Here is a 22,615-nt window from a genome sequence, read left to right on the forward strand (position 1 = left end):
GAACCCACAAGCAAAATATTGAGTATTAAAATATCAGAAATTTAAATGTAGTCAAACAGACTTCTGCTTTTTTTTTCTCATTCAGGTATAAATGTATTACTCATTTTGCAAGTTTGTGCTTTCATTTTTTTCATTTGCTGATTTTGCTTATAGCTTGTTTGCTTCTAGACTCGCTCTTTTCCTTCTGACTTTTGGCACTTTTTAACAGGGGGCGGGTCTTAGAAAAGGGTGTTCACTTGCACTTTTTATTGGTCAACTGATTTGAAGTGACAGGTCTTCTGAACACGTAGCCACTCAAAATGAACCGCCCCCAGCATGGCAGAACACATCGTACTGAGTGCTGCTATGAGTGCAGCGTTTTACTGGCATATCTGACATTATGAGCAATGTTTATCATGTTCCTTTAAAATGATTAATATAACACGTTTATGGGTTCTGTGTCGACCTGTCAAAAAGATATAACTGTTTGTTTGGACATTGACAAACACAAACTTAGTTGTTTAAGTGAACAAAGCTGTACCACCTTTTGAGTTTGCAACTGCTAGAGCGAACTAGCCCAGCAGTTTCCTCTAGTGCCAACTTGGTGAGTCATACTGGTAATGGAACTAAACTACTTAGATGCCGCATTGGGTCCAGCCAGGCACCTCAACGGCGCTGCCATTTTAGGGCGGTTAACATCGCTGCTGGACTGCATTCAGTACCATTACAGAATGGCGGTTTAAGAAATATACTGTCCAAAATGACACTATTTCAAGAATATTGCACTCAGAAAGTGGGCTATGATTATATAACGGAGGGAATGTTTATGTGATGTTTATGTGTAGATATGGTTGTGTGGTTGATGAGGCACAAAGAACCTGTTGATGTGATTGTTTTTCTTCTGGCTTAATATTAAGCTTATTTCATTTGATAGTCTATTCAGGGGATCTTAACTTTATGTAGTAGTTATTTATTTACAATGATGTTTAAAGCTTTGTAGCTCAGTAAGTTACAGCATTCCTTAATCCGTGTAGATATTCATAATAGATTAACGTTAGCACCTTCTTACACGAACCTCTGAGTCCGCTTTGCCAACTTCTTGTTCAAATTTTCCCGTTCCACCTTAAATGGTGCAGCTTCAGGCACCAGAGTGTGACTGCTGCACCATTTAAGGTGGAACAGGAAAGCTCCAACAAGAAGCTGGCAAATAGGAAGCCAGCATCGTCCTTCTTACTGTGTTTTGGGGATTTATTTTATTTTTATGTGTATTAAGATTAGAAGTGAAGTTGTGGCCGATTGAATCCTGAGACTCATCATCTCTTAATACAAGTGAATTTGTTCACAAGCGTATGTTGACCGCTCTAACATGGTGGACACACAGACGTATCGCCTCAGATAGAGAACAACCGGCAACGCGGCATCTAGGTATGTATATCTATGTCTGTAACTATATCTATGTATGTCTATGTCTGTTTTGCCTCTTTCCTTTAAACACTGCATTTGCTGCATGTAAGGCTTCATTCTTGTCAGAAAAATTCAGTATTATACTCTATGTTAATGCTTGAATCACCATATATGGTTATGCTTAAGCTTAGAACTCTGTAGGCAAAAGAGTTCAGACAGAGTGCACTGCGTACACTCTGGGGTCAGATGAAGGGCTCTCCTATCAGTAAGAAGTGAAAACAACGCTACGCAGAAAGGAGAACTTGTCCTTTGGGTAAACTCTAAGAAAAGGGATTTATCAGGAAATAGATAAAACAAGAAGTTGAAGAATAGTTCAGCTGAGTAAGAGTAAAACGTACATTTCCAAAGGTATAAGACAGGGCATGACCCAAAGCACTTTGAGCATTACATTCTAGACTTGACTCTGTGTGTAACTGCTCCCTTGCTGCAAGGATAAAAGCTTCAAAGACATCAGTGGTCTCAGGCTGATTATTTAAAGAAGATTTTTCTAACAACTTGGTCCTTCGAGCCGGATCCCAACATCTCCTCTGCCGCCCAGATACAGGGACCTGAACCGCGCGGGGGAGTTTGAGGACTCCTGATGAGAAAAGACCTCGGGCGCGTCCTCCCTGAGGACGTTTGAGCTTTCAAAAAGAGGCCAGGATCCTCTGGGTGGTGGAGAAGTGATGGGATCGTTCTAGAATCACTGAGACACCGTACTTTGAAGGTAAGAAAAGGGTTTTTCTTACTGGTTCATAAAAGCCCAGAATAGGCCATCTGGTCGTCGGTTGGGTGAAGATCCAACACGCGGGAAGTAAAGCCAGGCGAGGGAGTCTGGTCATTTATTAGGTGTTTTTACTAAGTCCTAGTAAGTGAAGACCGGAGGTAGCGCCCCGGCAGTAAAGTCCGAAAGGCATAAAGTATTCGGGTGAAAGACCCCGAATGGTATTCAGGTGAAAGACCCTGAATGGTGTTCAGGTGAAAGACCCTGAACAGTTGTGTGAGTGTTGTTGTTAACGTAAAATTGCAAGTCTATGTGGTGGTTGTATTTGTGTAAGTGTTTTAGTACCGTTAAAAAATTTAACATCATGGGTAATTGCTGCAGTTGTTGTTGTTATGACAAAGCGGAGCCCGGGCTGCCAGGTGATGTGAAGTTTTGTTCTAAGAGAAGGATAATGCAAATGGTTTAAAAGATGGAAAAATAAATATGGATTTAAAGGAAGGTTGAGTATGTCAGAATGTGAGAATCTGCTATCAGAGATAGACAAGAGGGCTAAAGGAAGTTCAAAAAGGTTGGTAAGAGAAGGTCATAGTTCAGCCAAAGAATGGTTGGTAGAGGCAAAAAAGCGCGCAGAAGGTATTAGAAAAGCTAAGGAGCTCAGAAAAATTGACGTGCTAACACTGACGGACAAAGAGGACGAAAATGCTGTTGGACGTAGACTTTACCCGCAACTTAATAGTCGCGGGGAGACTGACCCACCACCTGGTTATAGTGTTGGTGTGACTGTACGTACTGACGAGGACAGTAAAAGTGATATTGCATCCGCCCCTCCAGCCCAAGTGACTCCCTCGCCCTCGACTGCTTTGGTCCCAAGGGACGGAATACAACTGCGCAGTCAGTTCATCCCATCTTTTTCTTCTCTCTCCAGTTTTACGCGCTATCTTCCTGTATTTTCCCCTGATGGTGCTGTTGTTAGAGATTTAAATAAAGAAATAGCCGAAGCCTACCCTATGATCGAAGTCCCAAACCCCAACCCCAATCTTGACGGCAGCAATCCCACTATGTTTGTGTTTAGACCTTGGACTGAGGAGGATGTAAGGAAGACTCAAAGAGATTTTTGACATTAACAGTGGAGTACCTTTTCCACCAAATTCTATCAGTGACAGTCCTTATGAACAGCAGTTGAAAAATGCATTCTTTAAAGGTGCACTCCAACCAATAAGCAGTTTGTTACTAAACACATGATTGATAATCGCTCAGCTCAGTTAAACAACACCTTAGAATATGCTAGGCATGCTGAAAGACATTTCAAAGAGAAAAAGAAAGCCAAAAAAGCAACTGCATTTGTCTTGCAAACTAACGAGGGTGAGGAAGTCTATTTTCAGGCTGAAGGAGGTGGACGCGGAAGGGGTCGCGGAAGGGGGCGTGGCTACTTCGGAGGACGAGAAAGATCCGCCACTCCTACTCCAGGTGGGGACTCCTGCTGGGAGTGTGGTAAGGCGGGACATCAGGCCCGCTACTGTAAAAACAAACGCAAGGGTGATCCCCCAGCAAATGGATGGACGGCATGACTAGAGACGGCAACAGGTCAGACTGACCCTTTCACTTCCAATGACAATAGCAAGGATAGGGAGGGAGTTGAGGATGAGCCTGTTTGTCTAATGCATGTTGACGCCTTCCTGCTCAGTTCAAAAACAAAGCCCGAAATAACTCTAGACGTGAAGGGTCAAGAAGTTACCTTCTTGTGTGATACTGGGGCATCACGTACAGTTATTCATCCTGACGATGTTCCACATGTTCAAATTTCTGATGATTTGATTTATGTCAAATCTGCCGATGGTAAAGTTAACCAAGCGCGACTGTCTATGCCTGTTTGTTTATTTGATCCCCAAACTGGCATACGTAGTTGCGACGCTCAAATTGTGCTTTCACCTGACGTTCCAGTTAATCTTTTGGGGAGAGACATGTTGGCTGATCTGCAGATCGCTGTGATTCCGGTCCGTGATGGGCTGCGGGCCCAGCGATGTGCAGATCTTGTATTGGTATTGGAAGACGATTCTTCTCCCCATTACTGGTATTCTTTAGATCTTGTCAACACGGGCCCAAGTTCGGTCTCCCAGGCCCTAGTTGACAAAGCCCGCGGAATGGGCTATGAATTGGCAGAATATATGAATCCAAATGATTTGCATTGCACAATGTTTTTCAAACACACCAGTGGCCGTGACCCTAAATACGAGGAACGATTCTTTAAAACTCAATGTACAACCATTACATTACATTGACCACATTGTACTGGTCCGGCCGAGGAATGTGTGGCGCAGTATGCTCATTGCAACCCGACATGCAAAAATTGCATCGCGGGCGCAATGTGCCCCACATTTCTGTCTCTAAGGATCAAAAACACAGCTGGAGTGACGTGGGTGTCTTCGTCACTGCCTGTGAAAATGCTCACGGTTGGCGAGAATATATGCCTGGGGTCCAACATTCTTTTGAGGTGCACGCATTCCGTATGCAACTAAACTGGGTCACACGCAGGACCCCGCATGTACACTTTGCCAGCTCTGCAGGACAAGAACCATGACATGTTTTGTCTCTCACAGATTACGAAATGGCTAGACTGCATACTGTTCCTGAAAAGCTTTGGTCAAAGAACAAAGCGGATGTAGGCCTTATTAAGGGAATTTCCCCTGTTTCTATTACACCCAAATCCTCATTCCGACCACATCACAGACAGTATCCACTTAAGCCAGAAGCTGAGGCTGGTATAGAACCTATCATTGCAGATCTGTTAAAAGCTGGAGTACTCATTGAGTGTCCTAACTCTCCGTGTAATACCCCATTGTTTCCTGTTAAAAAGACACCACCATCCTCCGGCTGGAGAATGGTCCAGGATTTACAAGCAGTAAATAAGGCTGTAATTCCTCGAGCACCGACGGTGCCTGACCCACACACTCTGCTCAATGATTTGCTTCCTCAAAACAGGTTTTTCACTGTTGTTGACATAAGTAATGCCTTTTTCTCTATTCCTGTGCATGAGGATAGTCAGTTTTGGTTTGCGTTTACTTTTAAACGTAAAAGATACACTTATACTCGTATTCCGCAAGGATATTGTGAAAGTCCAACCATTTTCTCACAAGCCATGTTGGCTAATTTGGCTAAATTTACACCTCTGTGCTCAAGTCAAATACTGCTGTATGTTGATGATATTTTGCTTGCTAGTCCTGATGAGGACTCATGCTGGACTGACACAGTGGCCCTCCTCCACTTCTTGGCGGAGAACGGTCATAAAGTCAGTAAAGACAAGCTGCAGCTTTGCAAAACGCAAGTTAAATATCTTGGTCATATTCTCTCCCATGAGGGCAGGCACACAGATGAGGCCCGTAAAAGTGCTATTCTCCAGGTGCCCAAACCTGAAACAAAACGCCAAATGATGTCTTTTCTCGGCATGGTTAATTATTGCCGCAGTTGGATCGCAAATTATGCCGAGATTGTAGCCCCTCTGACTGACCTCATCTACTCTAGCCCCATGGCAGCCCATGACAGCCTCCTCTGGACTCCCGAAGCCGAGGACGCTTTCATTTGTATTAAACAACTTTTGGTCAGCTCATCCGTATTGGGCCTTCCGGACTATCCTAAAACCTTCTTTCAGACTGTAGATTGCAGAAATGGGTTCATGTCTTCTGTGCTGACACAAATGTATGGAGAGAGAGCTCGCCCTGTAGCATTTTACTCCTCCAAATTAGACCCTGTGGCTAGGGCTTTACCTCCCTGTGTACAGGCTGTTGTCGCTGCCTCACTCGCTGTTCAAGCCTCGGCCTCAGTGGTTTTATTCCATCATCTAGTTTTACGTGTCCCACACGCTGTCTCAGTTATTTTGCTGCAGAACAAAATTTCTTATCTCTCTCCCTCCAGACATTTTCATGCATGACGACGTTGTTGTCACAACCCCATCTGGAAATAGAACGTTGCACAGGGCTTAACCCTTCAACCCTTATGCCAAATGCCTCAGAGGGATCACCGCATAGCTGTTTGGATGTTATAGCAGAAAATGTATTGCCTCGTGCTGATCTCAAAGATCAACCATTCGCCAGCCCTGACGTTACTATGTTTGTAGATGGCTCTAGTAGCAAACGCCCCGATGGCACTAATGCCACTGGGTTTGCTGTAGTCACTAGTGATGCGTTGTTAAAAAGTGGGAAATTGCCAAGCCATCTGTCTGCACAAGCTGCAGAACTTATCGCTTTAACTGAAGCACGTAAGCTCGCGAAGGGAAAGTCCGCTGTTATCTGGATGGATAGTAATTATGCTTTCTCCACTGTCCACGTTTTTGCCCAGCAATGGAAAAACAGAGGTATGATTACCTCGGGAGGTAAATCAATTAACCACAAATAACTTACTCTAAACCTTCTAGACTCAATTCAATTGCCTAAGCGTCTCGCTGTTTGTAAGTGCGCTGCTCACACACGCTGCGATGACCCTGTCTCTAAGGGCAACCAGAAAGCTGATGAGGAAGCGAAGCGAGCTGCTCTTCACGTGGCTCACATTCTCTCTCTTAGTTCTGAAACACACACACACTTAGATGAGGAAGTACTGGCAGATATGCAGCGTGTGTCTCCTGACACTGAAAAACAACATTGGCTAAAAAATGGGGCACAAATCAATGCTTCTAACGTCTACTCCTGACCCCTAGACAAGCCTATCCTCCCAAAAAACTTATTTAAGTATGCTGCTCTTTTGAGCCATGGCCCTTGCCATGTCTCAACAGGAGGGATGGTGCATACCATAAATCAAGTGTTCACAGCTTACGGGTTTACAAATTACTCGAGAATTTTTTGTCTAGCATGTGAGACATGTGCAAAACACAACTCAAAGGGAAATTTCAGACCCAGAAGAGGCAAATTTCCAAAACCACAATGGCCTTTTCAGCACATATGTATGGATTTCATAGAATTAAATAAATGCGAAGGGAAAAAGTATTGCCTAGTAATTATAGATTCACTCACCAAATGGACTGAAATATTTCCCTGTGCTAATCCAGATGCATTAACTGTGGCAAAAGCATTAGTAAAAGAAATAATTCCTAGGTATGGGATACCTCAGAGAATCTATAGCGATAATGGCACACACTTTGTTAATAGCCTTATCACACATGTGGGTAAAGCATTAAACATCGAACTAAAAAATCACTGTGCCTATCACCCCCAATCCGCGGGATTGGTAGAAAGACACAATGGTATTATAAAAGCTAAACTGCGAAAGACAATGACAGAAACAGGAAAGAACTGGGTTTATTGTCTCCCACTAGTAATATTAAACATGCACATAATGCCAGGAGAAAATGGGCTAACTCCTTTTGAGATGATGTATGGGAGGCCATATGTTATTCCCCAATTTAGAACTCTTTCAAAAGGAAGTGAAGAAGCAGAAGAAAGCTTAGCTACCTATATGAGGAACATGCTGAATAAACAAAATGTTCTCTCTATTAATAATCCTCCTGTACAGATTGAAGGAGAACCGAGACCAGAGACAGAAGTTGAACCTGGAGACTGGGTTTTCATAAAGGTCATAAAGAAGAAGTCCTGGGCAGACCCACGGTGGGAGGGACCGTTCCATGTGCTACTAGCAACCCCTACAGCAGTAAAAATAGCTGAACACCCCTCCTGGATTCACCTCTCTCACTGTAAGAAAGCACGAGAACTTTCTGATCACGGTCGAAATAAACCTGCTTAGAGCCTCCTGAGGACTAGTCCAGCTACAAAGGGGAGTGAAACCAATAGGGTCACTCGTCTCAACCCCGGTGAAGAAATTATTAAGGTCCAGAGACAGTAGTGAAGCAGATTCGACCATGACCAGACTGACTCTGTATTATTTAATCATTACTGCCTGCGGGCTCTATGTGATAGAGGGGTTTCATACTCCCATTTATCAGGGCAACCCGGTAAGGGGGGGGCCTCGGAAAATAGTTAAAACCCTGACGATGGAGTACCAGGAAGGTGTCACTGGTACTGTCAAATTTGATCTGTGCCAAATAATTAAATGTACGGACCAGAGAACTGGCTATATCTGGGCAGAAAAATATGTCTGTGAAATGCCCCTGATAGACACTCCTGGGCTCACCAAGGGTAGCTGGTGTGATTATTGGAATGATGTTATTTGCAATTCTGGGATCTCTAGGTGGGGCTACAGCCCTGCCAGAGCCTCCCATGGACCTGATCCCTTGAACCAACGTATGTCTATCTGTCAAGGCCAGACACCCACAACCTGTTCCATCGATGACTGTAACCCAATGTATCTCACCCTCACAAGACCAAAACCCTCTGATGCTGGTCTTTATGTACTTGGTGTTATCTTTTCCGGACAAGATCCTTTAGGTCATTTTCAAATAAAAGTCACTCCAAAACCTTACTCACAAACTACCTCAAACATTACCTCAAACACTCCCATGCAAGATAATGCCACTTCTGGCTCTTGGCTAAATTCCACACGCTTCTCTATGTCTAAAAAATTAGCCATTGAAACAGGCTATGCAGCTAGGAATGAATGGTTTGAATGGATGCTGTACACAGCTAAAACCACAAATGTCAGTAATTGTGTAGCATGCTCCGCCAGCAGACCTCAACTAGGAACAACTCCCTTTAGACTAACACAAATAAATGCCGATGAAGGATTAAGATGTACCCTGCGGCTGTTTACACGTGACAAATTTTTGAACTGCACATGCCAACTTTTTTCTTATTTGTTTCCAGCCACCAAGCCTACTATGCCACCTGGTGTTCTAGCCTTACCTGGGAACTACACCTGTTTCTCTAGGTCTTCTGGTCAGAAGAATGGGTCAACGCTTCCCTGGTGCACATATAGTTACGACGTCACCAAAAATGGTAATGGTTATCCATCCAAGTGGTTCACCGATCATACCATGGCTGACCTGTGGTGGCTGTGTGGGGATAGGAAACTGAGGGCTGTGTTGCCCCAATCCTGGCAGGGATCTTGTGCTTTGGTACAGCTTCTCATGCCCTTCCACATCTACCCCACTACTGCCTTTTCGGCACTGCCCGAGAAGCTGAAACGTCACCATCGTCAGAAGCGCGATACCCCAGCACCAGGGGCTTTCGATAGCCATATCTACACAGATGCAATAGGAGTCCCTAGAGGGGTTCCGGACGAGTTTAAGGCTAGAAACCAGATCGCTGCAGGCTTTGAGGCCAACGATTAATAAAAATGTGGATTGGATTAACTATTTGTATTACAATCAGTTGCGTTTCATAAATCATAGCAGAGATGCTCTGAAAGCTGTCCATGAACAGCTGCAGGCTACATCACTTATGGCATGGCAAAATAGGATTGCCCTAGACATGTTACTGGCTGAGAGAGGCGGGGTATGTAGAATGTTTGGTGACTTTTGCTGTACATTCATTCCCAATAACACCTCACCTGATGGAAGTTTTACCAGGGCTCTCCAGGGTTTGGAAACTCTGTCCAAGGAAATGCACGACAATGCTGGTATCAATAACCCTCTGACCTCACTGCTCGAATCATGGTTCGGGAAGTGGGGTGCTCTTGTTTCTTCTGTCTTAATTTCTCTTGCAGTAGCAGCAGAGCTGATCACCACCTGCGGGTGCTGTCTCATCCCCTGTGCGAGAGGACTCCTCCTGCGCCTCATCGATTCTGCCGTGACCAAGGTCATGGTATATGAGGACACAAACGAGTCCACCTACGTGGGCATGACCCAAAGCACTTTGAGCATTACATTCTAGACTTGACTCTGTGTGTAACTGCTCCCTTGCTGCAAGAATAAAAGCTTCAAAGACATCGGTGGTCTCAGGCTGATTATTTAAAGAAGATTTTTCTAACAATTCTGTACTTCTGATCAGGGACAGAGCCACAGAGAGGCCTGAGTCTACCCAGGTTGAAAACAGGCCTACTCAATCAAATGGAGAAAGAGTACTTAGTAAGCTGTTTTTTCAAGATAATGAAATTCCTGAGTGCTGTCATTGTAAAAATGGCCAAACAAAATCATTACACTCTCCTACAAGCTCCGCCTCCTTTTCCTCTGCCCTACAATCACTGCTAAGCAACCATTGCTATCCACAATTGCCAGCAGCTGTCAGTTCGTTATCTGCATGCCAGCGTTTAAATCCGAAGCTCCAGCTTTGTGAAAATGTCAAAGCAAACTTCTTATGTTACATCAGTGAAATGAATCTTAACAGGTGGGACATAAAAGGACCATAAACATTTTTCCTGTCTGCTGTGGCAGTTTGCTTTATCCTACGATGGTCAGGTTTAGGCCTTTAAGTTTGCTGTGCTGATTTTCCTCGTCTTTACATGAGTTGTATGATTTGAGCTCAGTCATGTTGCCTTATTTGGGTCTCCTTGCCGTGGCAGTGGGTGTTTGCCAAGAATGATTAAGATTTTTATTTGCTGTGTTTGCTGTATTTTTTCTCATCTTTGCACATCTCATCTGTCTGATTTTAACTTACGTTATCTTCATTGAACAATGTTCCTGTGGTGAGCTGATGCATGCTTTATCCTGAAGGATGCTGTGGTGTTGTGTTTATGTGAATCCAGTATTCATGTTGATTGCTGTTGTTTTATATCACTGTAGGCTGGAACCTTTGAAATTGGTGTGGGATTGTGAGGATGTGTGAGTATCAAGTATCTGTGCACAGCTTGAAATGTAAAGTTAGCAAGTGATCTGAATGAAAAGCACTTCTGAAATCGCAAATCAATCACTGAGACGAACCCTGCTACAGCACACACCCACAGAGGAACAAATGGCAAAGATACCTGCAATGAAAATTCATAGGGAAAAATCTATTTTCTTGGTTCCTTGTAGATGATCTACAGCTACTTGAAATTATTAACACAGTTTCTGGTGATTCCCAGTTGATCCTCAGTACCATTGGGGTAAGGGTTAGGTTTAGGAGTAGGTGTAGATTTTGGACTGAAGTTAATGTTTAGGGTTAGATATGACCATTTTTCACAGTCAACTTCAAGTTCAGTTGCATTTAATAGATATTTTGTTAAATGCTAAAGACAGACTGAGCATCTACAATCAAAATAAGCCTGATTGTCAAGGCCATTAAGGGTTAATTATCATAGGAATGCTGGAGACTCCACTGGCCAAGGAACCAAAACTGGCAGTGAAGATGTATGATTTGGCCTGCTACCTTAACCCCACCCCAGAATGAAAGAACAAACATTTTTTATGCTAGTATTTCCCAGCCTGGTCCTCATGGCCTCATGGCTTTAGATGGTTCACATTTTTCTTCATTCCTGTGTTTTTTACCCTGAGGACGGGTTTGGGAAAAACTGTTTTATGCTATGCTGTTACATTGTTATTCTCTGTTACATACCTCACTACAGAGTTTCAGACTGCCTCTGGAAGCAACATCCTGCCACCAAAAATATCAAGAAAGCAGTAATCAGAAACTGGCCACTGATGAAGGGCTCGACCAACACTGGTATAAAGTGGTCAGTACATGTACACAGTTTAAAAAATGGAGTTTTAAAACACCAGGAACTCTCCTATACTTGAACCTCGACATTTTATTGCAATGAAAATCTTTATTCCAGTGGAAAAAACTGTGAGATTTTACAAAATTACATTTTATATGTATTTTTATCAACCTCCTGTAAAGTTTTACATTTATGTCTTGTTGTATTAAGGCAGCAAAGGGAGGTCAGAATGACAGTGAGCAGAAAGGAGGAGGTCAGGAGGACAGTCAGCAGGCAGGAGGAGATCAGGAGGACACTGAGCAGGCAGGAGGAGATCAGGAGGACAGTCAGGACCTACTAGCAAAGAGGTGAGTTAGAAAGGACACTGCATTTAAAGATGTTTGTCATCTTACCAGATATTAGGCATTAGTACTTTCAGAAACTGATGGGATACACAAGTAATATCCCACTGTTATCAGACAGTATGCTAGCACTTTTAATGAAGTGTTGGCTACTGATAGTAAAGAAAGCTCAAAAGCCTCAGCTTTACTGACTACAGTGACACTATTTTCTATGGCTCCTGTGGAAAAAGACCCTGTAGAACATGGTGATTTGATAGAATATGATGATTTAATTTTCAAGGCAAATTTACATTATTGGGTGGTCTAACTTCAATGTTAGTCAAGCTCAGCCGTAGCTGCTGTATGGTTGTAACACACCTGCCTACCTTTCGGCACATTGATAGCATCTTGGTATAGTGTTATGTGGTTCTGTGCTTGAGAGGAAATTATGGTCTGCCTTTGTTGTGTTTATGTGGGACTGCAGACATTACATTAAACAAGCAAGATAGTTTAAGTGTAAGGATTGTATAAACCCCACGATTGTCAGAATAATTCACACTCTGATTTGCAGTATCAAAATATGTTCTGACGTTGCTCTGTTTGACTGAATAGGATTACAAGGTGTAAATGTAAATATGTCGATTTTTTTTTTAACTGTCTTTGTAAAATTCTGTAGCCAAAGATGTAAAATAACCAATTACATTTACTCTGTTTACATTACTTGAGTACAGTTTTCCCTGATATTGGAGTGAGGTATATTAATAACTTTATAAAAAAAGGCAAAAACACTCTTAAACTTCCAGTATAAGTTGAGGTCTGAAGTTCTATGTGTTCTGTTCTTTGCAGGGGTTTTGGAAAGTTTAAATTAAGGGGGCCCCCTGGTCCAGAGGCCCCAGAGGGAGTAGGTCTCTCCCTCTCTTAGTTCCAAATAGATGAGATCATTTTAAAAAGAACCATATGTTCTGTCTTCTCTTTCAACAACAAGTCCAATATATAAGCTGTTGGCCATAGTGGTCTGGAGGGGACACTTAGAATTGGCACGGATCCTCTCTCAGGTACTTTATAGTGCTTGATATGATACTGTTTTACTTTGTAATAAACATCTTAAACAAGGAAGACAGTGTCAGCAGAGTTTCCTTCATTATCTTCACATCATCGCTACTTAATAAACAACAGGAGTGTAATTACATCATAGTACTTTCCCTCTTCTACTTTATTTTTAATAACGTTACCGATTAAAAATAAATGTAGTGTCAGTTTATAAACCAATTAGAAGAAAGTGCTGTTACATTTGAGGTTCACTTCTGAAATCCAGTCAAAATAGAGCAACCAGAGCAGCTCTCAGCTGCAGAAACAGTTGGTTTAGCGGATACAGAAGGAGGAAAACATTAGCAGCACAAACAAGAGATTTACTGTGGCATCAGTGAACATGAAATAGTGCAGTTTGAAGGCTGTAAATGTAACATTTACTGTCTCTAGCAGTCTATCAATGTAAACTAGCGTAACAGGCAGAAGCTAACAGGCAGCAGGGCTGCCACTAAAAATTACATTATTAGTTGAATAATCTACTGATAATTTTGACTCTTTATTCACACTTTATTTTGAGGGTCCTCTATAGACAAACTATAGATGATATTTGATGATTTGTGATTCAGTAACATTATGATGAGGGTTGGGTTTAGGAGTAGGTGAAGGTTTTTGGTAGCAGCCACTAGACCTGCCACTTCACTTGACACATTCATTATTGGAAGGCAGCACGACTTGAAAAAGCAGCCGGACCTGCCATTTCACCTGCAACATCCATTGCTGGCTGCTGGCACATCTTGATGCAGCTGCCCCTAGACCTGCCACTTTGCATGGCGCATTTAGTTTGCGGCAGCTAGGCCATGGCTATGATAGCCATCACACTTGCTCTTAAGAGAAAGAACTCCAGGGTGTTAAAAGGAGCTGGCAGTTGACCCACCACAGCCACTAAAGAGGATGTGGTGAGGGGCCCAGGCTTTTTAAACACTGACGTGATAAACTTGAACTTCAAACAGTTTGCATGCACTAGGTTCACATCAGAGTACCTATAGAGAGGGTAAGTGGTCCAGTCTTTGCTGTTTGCATTCAAAACTTAGGTCACAGGCTGCACAACATAATGTGCTGACACTATGAGAATGTTCCAGACACTGTGGGAATGTACCAAGTGGTGACCCTTTGTCTGTTTCCAAAGACAATTAATTTTATTCTCTTTTCTGTGTTTTGTTATATGAATATTATCCATATTTCTGTTTATTATTTTATAGTTCCTAAATTTCTATCCCTTGTCTGTGTTTTATATTCATGTTTGCCTACTTGTCAAACAAATGCATTAGTCTTCTAAGACGTGCATCCTACTTCTTTTTAACCATGTATTGTCTCAACATTTTTAGGCTCAGCATTTCTGTGATCATAGTTTTTTTATATCCTTGTTCATGAGACGGTTCTTTGACTTTTGTCTCATTAATGATGCTCTGAAATGCTACTTAATGTGTTAGTAGAATTATTAATTAAGAGACTTTAATTCATAGAGTTACTTCATATACTTCAGTTAAAGCACTCATTAACTCATAAACTCAACACAAAGAGATGGACAACAATCATGAACCAAGTCACAACACAGAGATTTTGTCTTATAGAGTTTTCATCATAAGCTGCTTTACTGCGTCGATTCAGTTCCTGGTTTTCTTGTCATTTGAGTGACACTGTGAAAGAGTGAGGGTGTGGTCATCTCCTCTGCTGAGCTTTCAGAGCAACATTTCATTGCTGAATAATAAAGGTAAGAACAAATCACACACACACACCTGTAATTATACATAAATAAATTAATATAGTATCTGTCATTAACCAAAATAAATCTCTCTCTATGTATATTTAGAAACACTCACCCAGCACTTTATTAGGAACACCTTCTTGTTTCTACACTCATTGTCCATTATCTCAGCTCCACTTACCATATAAGAGTGGTCAGGACCCCCACAGTGCTGGTATGATTTGGGTGGTGGGTCATTCTCAGCACTGCAGTGACACTGACGCGGTGGTGGCATTAGTGTGTGTTGCGCTGGTACAAGTGGAGAATACAGATGAAATACAGTCTGAAATTGTAGATCTACAAAGTGCTCCTATGTGGTGAGTGTAGCTCCTAATAAGGTTCCTAATAAGTGTTCCTAATAAAGTGCTCAGTGAGTATGTATAAATATATAGATATATGTATATATATATATGAGGGAGAAAGGAGTATAATGAGCCACGTTTTATTATTCATCTGTGTATTTATTACAGACAACAATTGCTTTGTGTTTTTAGGGCTGTTCTCCATGCATAGAATTCGAAATATCACGTTCAGTTAATACAGTTTCTGAAGTATGACCCCTCAAAAAAAGTTGGTCCGTTGACACAACTTGCCCTCAGGCCGGGGTAAATTGAGCATAGGGAGGGGAAGGTTGAGCCTGGTAGGGGGTAAATGTGCTACGGTTAAATAACCTACATAAAAAATAAAATAAAATCACACCAGTGATTCTCCACTATAGTTCATATTAATCAAAGTAGGATTACTCAGGAAAGGGTGGTTGTGTTTGTTATGTAGTTTATAGGTAAAATTAACAGGTAGCTCACGAAGGCAACTTAAGTGCAAGCTCTATGCACTTCAAGAGAGATGGCGTTCACAGTTATGCTACGGTTATGACATCATGTTGAAGCTCATGCTGCTGTAAACTAGAATATAAAGCATCTCAAGCCAACTGGTTTCTTTTAACATGCAAGACTGATAATCTCAACCTTTCTATTTTCACTTGACATGAGAACAATAACATTTTTGTCTCCAGTTAGCTCACCATTTTCTTCATGTGCTCGTTTCAATAAGAATTCATGCGAGATGAACTGTTCTTCCTGAATATGGTTGTCTGAATACAAGAGGGTGGCTCACAGCTCTTATGTCTCACATATGCTTTTTGTGTTCACCATTCTTGTTTGCAGACTCTCTTTTTTGGTGAATTCAGCTGGTTGTGTGTATTTATTGTGGTCACCACTCTCATCTCTACAGTTGGTCCACCATTTCAGTAAGTAGCCAAACACTCACACAGTTCTTGCCATGTTAGATGTATTATTGCTGAAAAAGCCGTTCTTTACCTCTACGAGGCTGAATCTCAGCCTTGATGGTCATGCTTCTTCTGTGACCTGCTGGTGTTGCTTCTGACCCCATACATAGTGACAAAACTGTTGCAGGATGAAAACTGCTGGGAGACGAGCAAGACTTGCTGAATTTTTACCTCTTTGTGATCAGCATTCGATGGTTTGAACATTGTGGTTGTGGTGATTTTATATAGAACTGATCAACCCGTGAAACCCACATATGTGTGAAACACATCAGCAAGTCTATCTCATTCTGAACACCACATTATTTATAACATACTAGGCAAAATATGATACACATAAACAGCATTTAAATTAGGATATTCGCATGACAACATGCTCAACACTATACAAGTCCAAGACTGACCATAGTTGATGAGGATGAAAACAATTCAATACAAACAAACCTGGTACTTGGAGATAAGATATATATTCTATAAGAACATATTCTATAAGAGAAAATATACTATTACAACTAAGATACAAGATACACTTGTGTTATTACATGAGTAAGAACTGAAGTTGACATGTATTTCGATTATTACTCTTATCAATATGTAACAATGCATACATCAACAGTAGTTACATTGTTGTTAATGTGTAACTACACAATATAGACGCAATATAAAGTGGAGCCTATAATGTTAATGCTTGTGTGATTATGCCTATTTGTGATATTATCCATAATCTGTACGTATCATCATAACTGTATGTATCTTTATTTTTATTATGATTGTGTTCTGCTGTTGTCTGTGAGGTAATTCACCCCAAATTTCCTCTCTGTGACCAATTTCTCACACTGGCTCTGTTTAAGCAGAGCCAGTTGAAGCAGATTGTGTTCAGAAAAGACTTGTGAAGCTAAATGTGTTAAAACAAACCTGTGATGCTTTCTTTGAGTTTGAGGTTGTACCAGATTTAGAGCAGCCTCTAAATAGGAAATGTGTCATAGTAATATGGTAGGCCACTTGATGCTGAGGCACAGAGGCAGCACCAGAATTAGTTTTACAGGGGGGCTGAACCATTTGATGGGATTGCTATATCTATGCCTTTTAAGGTTGCAGTGTTTGAATGTGGGGGGTTCAGCTACACGCTGAGGTCAGTGGAGAAGGTTTGATATGAAGTTTTAATATTCGAGGGCATGTCTAAGCCTTGCTGTCACTTGTGCTTCCATCAGGACCTATTAGACTGGTCTTCAGCTCTGCATGCACTTTTGCTCTTCATACCGAAATGTGCAGCACCTTAGTGACACGCAGTGCACTCGCCTTCATGAGGGATGTGATTTTGTTTTTTTCCAGAATTATGATGGTGGTGGTGATGTGCCAACAAGGCAGTTATGCTACCATCTCAGTTTTGTGGTGGTCCCTGCAGCTGTATAGACGACTATGGCTTCATCACCGCCAACCAATTGTCGTTCAGCTTAACCTGAATACTGATGTGCCTCACTTGTTTCTTCTTTCATGTGATAGTTTATAAACCCAGGCTTTAGTTTAGTTTATTGCAACGTATTGCTTCTGTTTCTAGAGCTACTGAGCGGTATTTCCTGTACATTGTTTTCCGATGAACCAAACCTGATTTCTGTGTTTTCTGACTTCGTTTTTGCTTTCTCTCTTTGGAAATGCTTGCCTTGAATTTTGTCATTTGTTATATGTGTCTCTTTGTGTATCCTATCTGTCCTTGTTCTGACCTACGCCTGTTTTTTGACGACGTCTTTGGAAAATCTCTAAACAGTAAAGCATTTTTTGATTTTACCGCAAGCATCTCACAGATTCTGTCCCATTACAGAATACCTTGTCTACCAGATGACTGATTCAGAGGCTGTTCTGAAGGCAATGTTCAGTCAAAGACATTTAATAGGACAGCATCTTCATGTACTTGTGGAGGTAACTCAGTCAGTGTTTTGCTAATTCTCTGCCGAGTACTGATCAAGTGAAAGTTTCATGTTTGATCTTGCATTAAACTGATAGATCATTGGATTGAGCTACTTCAGTTTGGCAGAAGGTTCACAGTCTTTCGTATGATCAGTTTTTGAAAGATTTTCGTATCGTTTTTGAGCATCCACGCGATGGAAAAGGCTTGGTACGCTCTGTAAACAGTGGAAATACTTCACAAAGATGGGTTCAAACAAACAGTTCAGGTGAAGCTGATCTTTGAAACAGTTTGTGATCGGCGGACGATGTCACATGATCTCCAATTGGATTCTGGGAGTCCGTAGGATTACACTGTTTTACTGATGAACAACCTGGTTATGAAACTGGTGACATTGGTTAGAGGGTGCTAATCACCCTTTTGTTGTCCTCACTGACCATAAGAATCTTAAATATCTACGTATGACTAAACACTTAAGCCCTCGTCAACCTTGCTGGTCTCTATTCTTCTCCAGATTCAGATTTGGTATTACTTCTGTCCTTTTTTTAGCCTACACTAGGACCTTAGCACATACTGAGACATATTACAGCCAAGATGGTCAAACATTATTTCAGTAAAATGGACATGAGATGATGTGGCTCCCAACGTGGTTTGATTGTTGTTGAAAGGACAAAATGACTCTTCTTTACTTTTGGGTTGCTGACCCCTGCCATAGAGGGAGTCAATGTACCAAGTCACTGTCCTCTTGGAAAAATGTATATTTCGGGGCAGTTCTGAGACAAACTTATTACTTGGGCTCACTCTTCGCTAACATCAGGTCATCCGGGAAAGTCACACACTCAGCAACTCCTATCTAAATGTTATTGGTGGAAGTCCCTGACTACTGATGTACACAAATACGTGTCCTCATGTTCCCCCTGCTCACAATGTAAAACCCCAAAGACATTACCAGCCAGTAAACTTATGCCATTACCTGTACCTGTTAGACCATGGCCTCACATCGGCCTAGACTTTGTTACTGACCTGCCTAATTCTCAGGGTTACACTACAGTTCTCACTCTTGTGAATAGATTTTCAAGGAGTGTAAGGTCAATTTCTTTTTGGTCATTGCTCACCACTTTTTAGACTGGTGAAACTTTGGTGAAACAAGTGTTCAGGTTTTTTCTTTGTTTTTTTCTGTTCGTGGTCCTGAATTTACTTCTCAAGTGTGGTCGTCATTCTTTGAACATATTGATGTTTCTCTGAGTTCGACTTCAGGTTATCACCCACAAAGGAATGGACAGTGCGAGAAGGTGAATCAAGAACTCAGTAAATCTTTGAAGATTTTTTGTCATAACACCCCTCAGACTGGTCACGTTTTCTGGTTTGGGCTGAAGTGGCTCAGAATTCTTTAATTAGTTCAACTACTGGCATTGCAACAAAACAAAAGACAAGCCGACCCCCACCTGTGAGCCTGGAGACCAGGTTTGGCTGTCAACTAGGGACTTCAGGATTGCCCAGGGGAATAAGATCTCCCAGTCTTTTAACGTCTCCCTTTTCAAGCCAAAGGTTTCTGGTCCGTTGGACGAGGCTACACTCAACATCACACTGCCTCCTCCAGAGGATGTGGATGGAGCTCCTATGTATGCTGTTTGTCGGTTGCTCGACTCCAGAAGAAGAGGAGGGGAACTACAATACCTGGTGAACTGGGAAGGATACGGTTTGGAGGAGCTGTGTTGGAACCCAGTTCGCGACGTCCAAGAACCGGATTGGTGGCTGATTTTCATAGTCAGCATCCAGATGATCCTGCTCCTCATCCTAGGGGTCGTCCTAGGAGGGCTAGTTCTGGTCCTGCTCCTGGTTGTCTCCATGGCTTTTGAGCTCTGTCAGTCCGTCATCACGACAGCTTCGGGGTTGCTCCTGTTCCTGCCTCCGGTCGTGTGAGTGGTGGTCGTCGTGGCCGTCCTCCACCTAGGCCATCCTGGACTCCTTGGAGGAAAGGGGCTACTGTCACACATCCTTCGACCGTGCTTCTCTCATGGACTCCATGGTGACTGTGGCAGCATCACTGCCAACCAACTGTCGTTCAGCTTGACCTGACCACTGATATGCCTCACTTATTTCTTGTTTCATGTGAACTTTCGTAGGTTTTAAGTTTATTAATCTTTTCTGTTCTTTCAGATCATCATTTCACTCTTTCAGAGTAACACTGCACAGATCTGATCACAGAGGTAAGAACAGATCATGGCTGTGTAATATGGAACTGAACTGGTTCTAGATTCTACTGACAGAGAAACTGTTTAGACGTGTTTAATAAAAGTCTATATTTGTGTGCAGTGAAATTTTAGCAACTCTCATATTCAGTGTCTGTGTAGACTTTTCTACCTAGTCATGTTTTCAGTTTGTGGTTAACAGTGTTAAAATAAAATACTACTTAAGACAGAATAAACCATCAGTGAGAAAGTTTTAAAATCTTAATTAGAATAGTACTTTGCACTAGATTTTTTCTTTCCTTATGGATTTATTGATTTATTCATTTTAAACTTTGATCATGCCACTATTACATGTTTCCTCTTCAAAAAGTAAAGAACTGAATCATAAAGAGAAAGAAATTAATTAATTATTTGTTTAAATAAGATCAACATCAACTTAAACCTAAAATGTAAAATGTGCAGTAACTTTTCACAGGCCACATTTTGTGTTTTACTTTTCACAATACGTTACAATGTGTTAAAATGTGCCATGTGTTCTCTGAAGAGTAATTTAAAAGTAAATAGAGTAAATTAAAAAAATCAACAAAGTTCATTTTTTATTTTTTATTATTCAGTTTTATTCTGTTTTTCTTTTTTTTCATGTATTGAGTCCTTTATTTATTTATTATTTATTTATTTCGCTGTATTGATCAATATGAGTAAACAGCATGAATCATTCTAAGCTGAGTGTGTAAATATAGTTGCATTTTAATGGTGTGAGAGGAGTGATATCATGATCTTTATCCTAAAGTTTAGTGTTAACTTAATATGAATGTAAGAAGTTCTACTGCTCTACTGTTACTGTACCGTTTTAGATCACATTCACTGGTATTGTGTTGGTACATATTAGAGTACAAACAATGTAAAATATTATGACCCATCAATATCTCAAGTCTAATTTGCTGTTTTTATATTTTTATAGACTCTATGAAAAACCTCTGAGGTTGTTTGCACTTTTGGTCTCAGTTCTCTGCAGTAATTCCATCATTCAAGTAAGTAGTGCAACAAGACAGTGTTTGCAGTATTAAACATATTATTACTGTAAAATAAATTGTTCCTCACCTGATATTTTTACTACAGAATAAAAAAAGAACGACTGATTCAGTGACTGAGTAAAAAGAATGGCTCATATTTTACTCTCCCGCCATGCATATCATCAATATGATATGCAACAAGATCGTCTGGATGGTGAGATCAGACTGTCCATCTTCCTCGCTGCTGGAGAGTGTTTTGGTCTGCCAGCTCTAGTTTGGGCTCTGCATGTTCTGTATGGTCATCATAAGAGTGGAGGCCGAATCTCAGCCTTGGTCATCGTGCTTCTTCTCTGTGACCTGCTGGAGCTGCTTCTGAATCCATACATAGTGACTAAACTGCTGCAGGATGATTATTGCTGGGAGACGAGCACGACATGCAGGGTATTTACTTCTTTATGGTCAGGATTACAAATCTTTGGACTTCACCTCCAACAAGTGTTGGCTCTAGAGGGCGCTCTCTCTTTGACATATGCACACTGCGCTGCTCATGCTTTCTTTAATTCTTGCTCCATCATCACCTCCATTATTGCTTTCATTTCTTTCTTTCTCTGTGAGCTTTTCATGAACACTCTTCTCATAGTCTTCAGTCTGCCAGTTCTTTTAATTATAACACTGATATCATGTATCGTCACTTGTAGAGCTCCACCCCAAATCAGCGACTTCCCTTACAGAACCAAGAAGCCGAGTTGTACAGTGCTAGCTTACGGCACATCCACAGTGATCCTGTATGGGACGTTTACCAGCACGTGTGCTGTTGTGTATATGGTATATTGGAGGCTTCACTGGGATGTGTTTGTGATGGGTGTTTCTCTGATGAGTCTGAATGTACTTGTAGACCCCCTGCTGTGTGTGCTTGTCTGCAAAAGTTACACAGAGCTCAACAAGTCTGAGGTGAACATCTAGTGTCACCCTAATGTCCACAGCAGTCTAGAAGGATCTATATTCAGCATCTATGTTTTAATGTATAGTGTTTCTCTACATTTCTCTGTCCTTCCTGATCAGCACTGAACATGTCTGTCTGAGAGATCAGAACAAATTCATGAGGCCTGTTTTTAAAACCCAAAGTATAACCTGCTTATCAACCCTTTCTCTGTATTAATATGTTTTGGATGTTTGTAAAATTAAAGGGAAACAGTCACATTTGGCTATTTTTTTAGTGTCAGCAGGTGCTGCTTCATGCTAGAGGTCTGAAAATAGTGAGACACTACAGAAAAAAAAGTAAAGAAAAAACTTGAGGACTCAGCTCCCAAAAATCACCTCAGCAGTATTACTCTCTAGTTTATTCACTCTATTCAGTCACTCACTCAACCCCTGAAACAGTGAATCAGCAGCTGTCCACTAACACATTTTCTGCAAACTCACAACAGAAAAGACAGTCTTACTAACCGGCAGTACAGACTTAGCTGATGGAGT

General features: G+C 41.5%; 1 protein-coding gene across 3 annotated transcripts; it reads left to right on the plus strand.

Moving 5' to 3' along the window:
• Positions 1-1,875: 1,875 nt before the first annotated feature.
• Positions 1,876-22,319, plus strand: LOC118816712. 3 transcript variants are annotated; one of them, XM_036583252.1, is made up of 10 exons: positions 1,876-3,730; positions 7,646-10,091; positions 10,746-10,784; positions 11,507-11,614; positions 11,810-11,946; positions 14,580-14,719; positions 15,916-15,998; positions 17,854-17,951; positions 20,098-20,147; positions 21,091-21,160. In XM_036583252.1, the coding sequence occupies exon 2, from the start codon at positions 7,989-7,991 to the stop codon at positions 9,354-9,356; it is 1,368 nt and encodes a 455-aa protein (XP_036439145.1). In that variant the 5' UTR covers positions 1,876-3,730; positions 7,646-7,988; the 3' UTR covers positions 9,357-10,091; positions 10,746-10,784; positions 11,507-11,614; positions 11,810-11,946; positions 14,580-14,719; positions 15,916-15,998; positions 17,854-17,951; positions 20,098-20,147; positions 21,091-21,160. The 3 variants fall into 3 exon arrangements, 2 of the variants coding, with proteins under 2 accessions (XP_036439145.1, XP_036439144.1); XM_036583251.1 differs by lacking the exon at positions 17,854-17,951; XR_005007895.1 differs by lacking the exons at positions 1,876-3,730; positions 7,646-10,091; positions 17,854-17,951 and adding an exon at positions 21,249-22,319 and having other exon boundaries at positions 10,528-10,784.
• The last annotated feature ends 296 nt before the right edge of the window (positions 22,320-22,615 follow it).

This window comes from Colossoma macropomum, unplaced genomic scaffold (genome assembly GCF_904425465.1).
Source record: "Colossoma macropomum unplaced genomic scaffold, Colossoma_macropomum, whole genome shotgun sequence".
NCBI classification, from domain to species: Eukaryota; Metazoa; Chordata; class Actinopteri; order Characiformes; family Serrasalmidae; genus Colossoma; species Colossoma macropomum.

Coding starts and splice junctions, on each gene's coding strand:
- LOC118816712 (XM_036583252.1), top strand. CDS start 7,989: ATGACCAGACTGACTCTGTATTATTTAATCATTACTGCCTGCGGGCTC.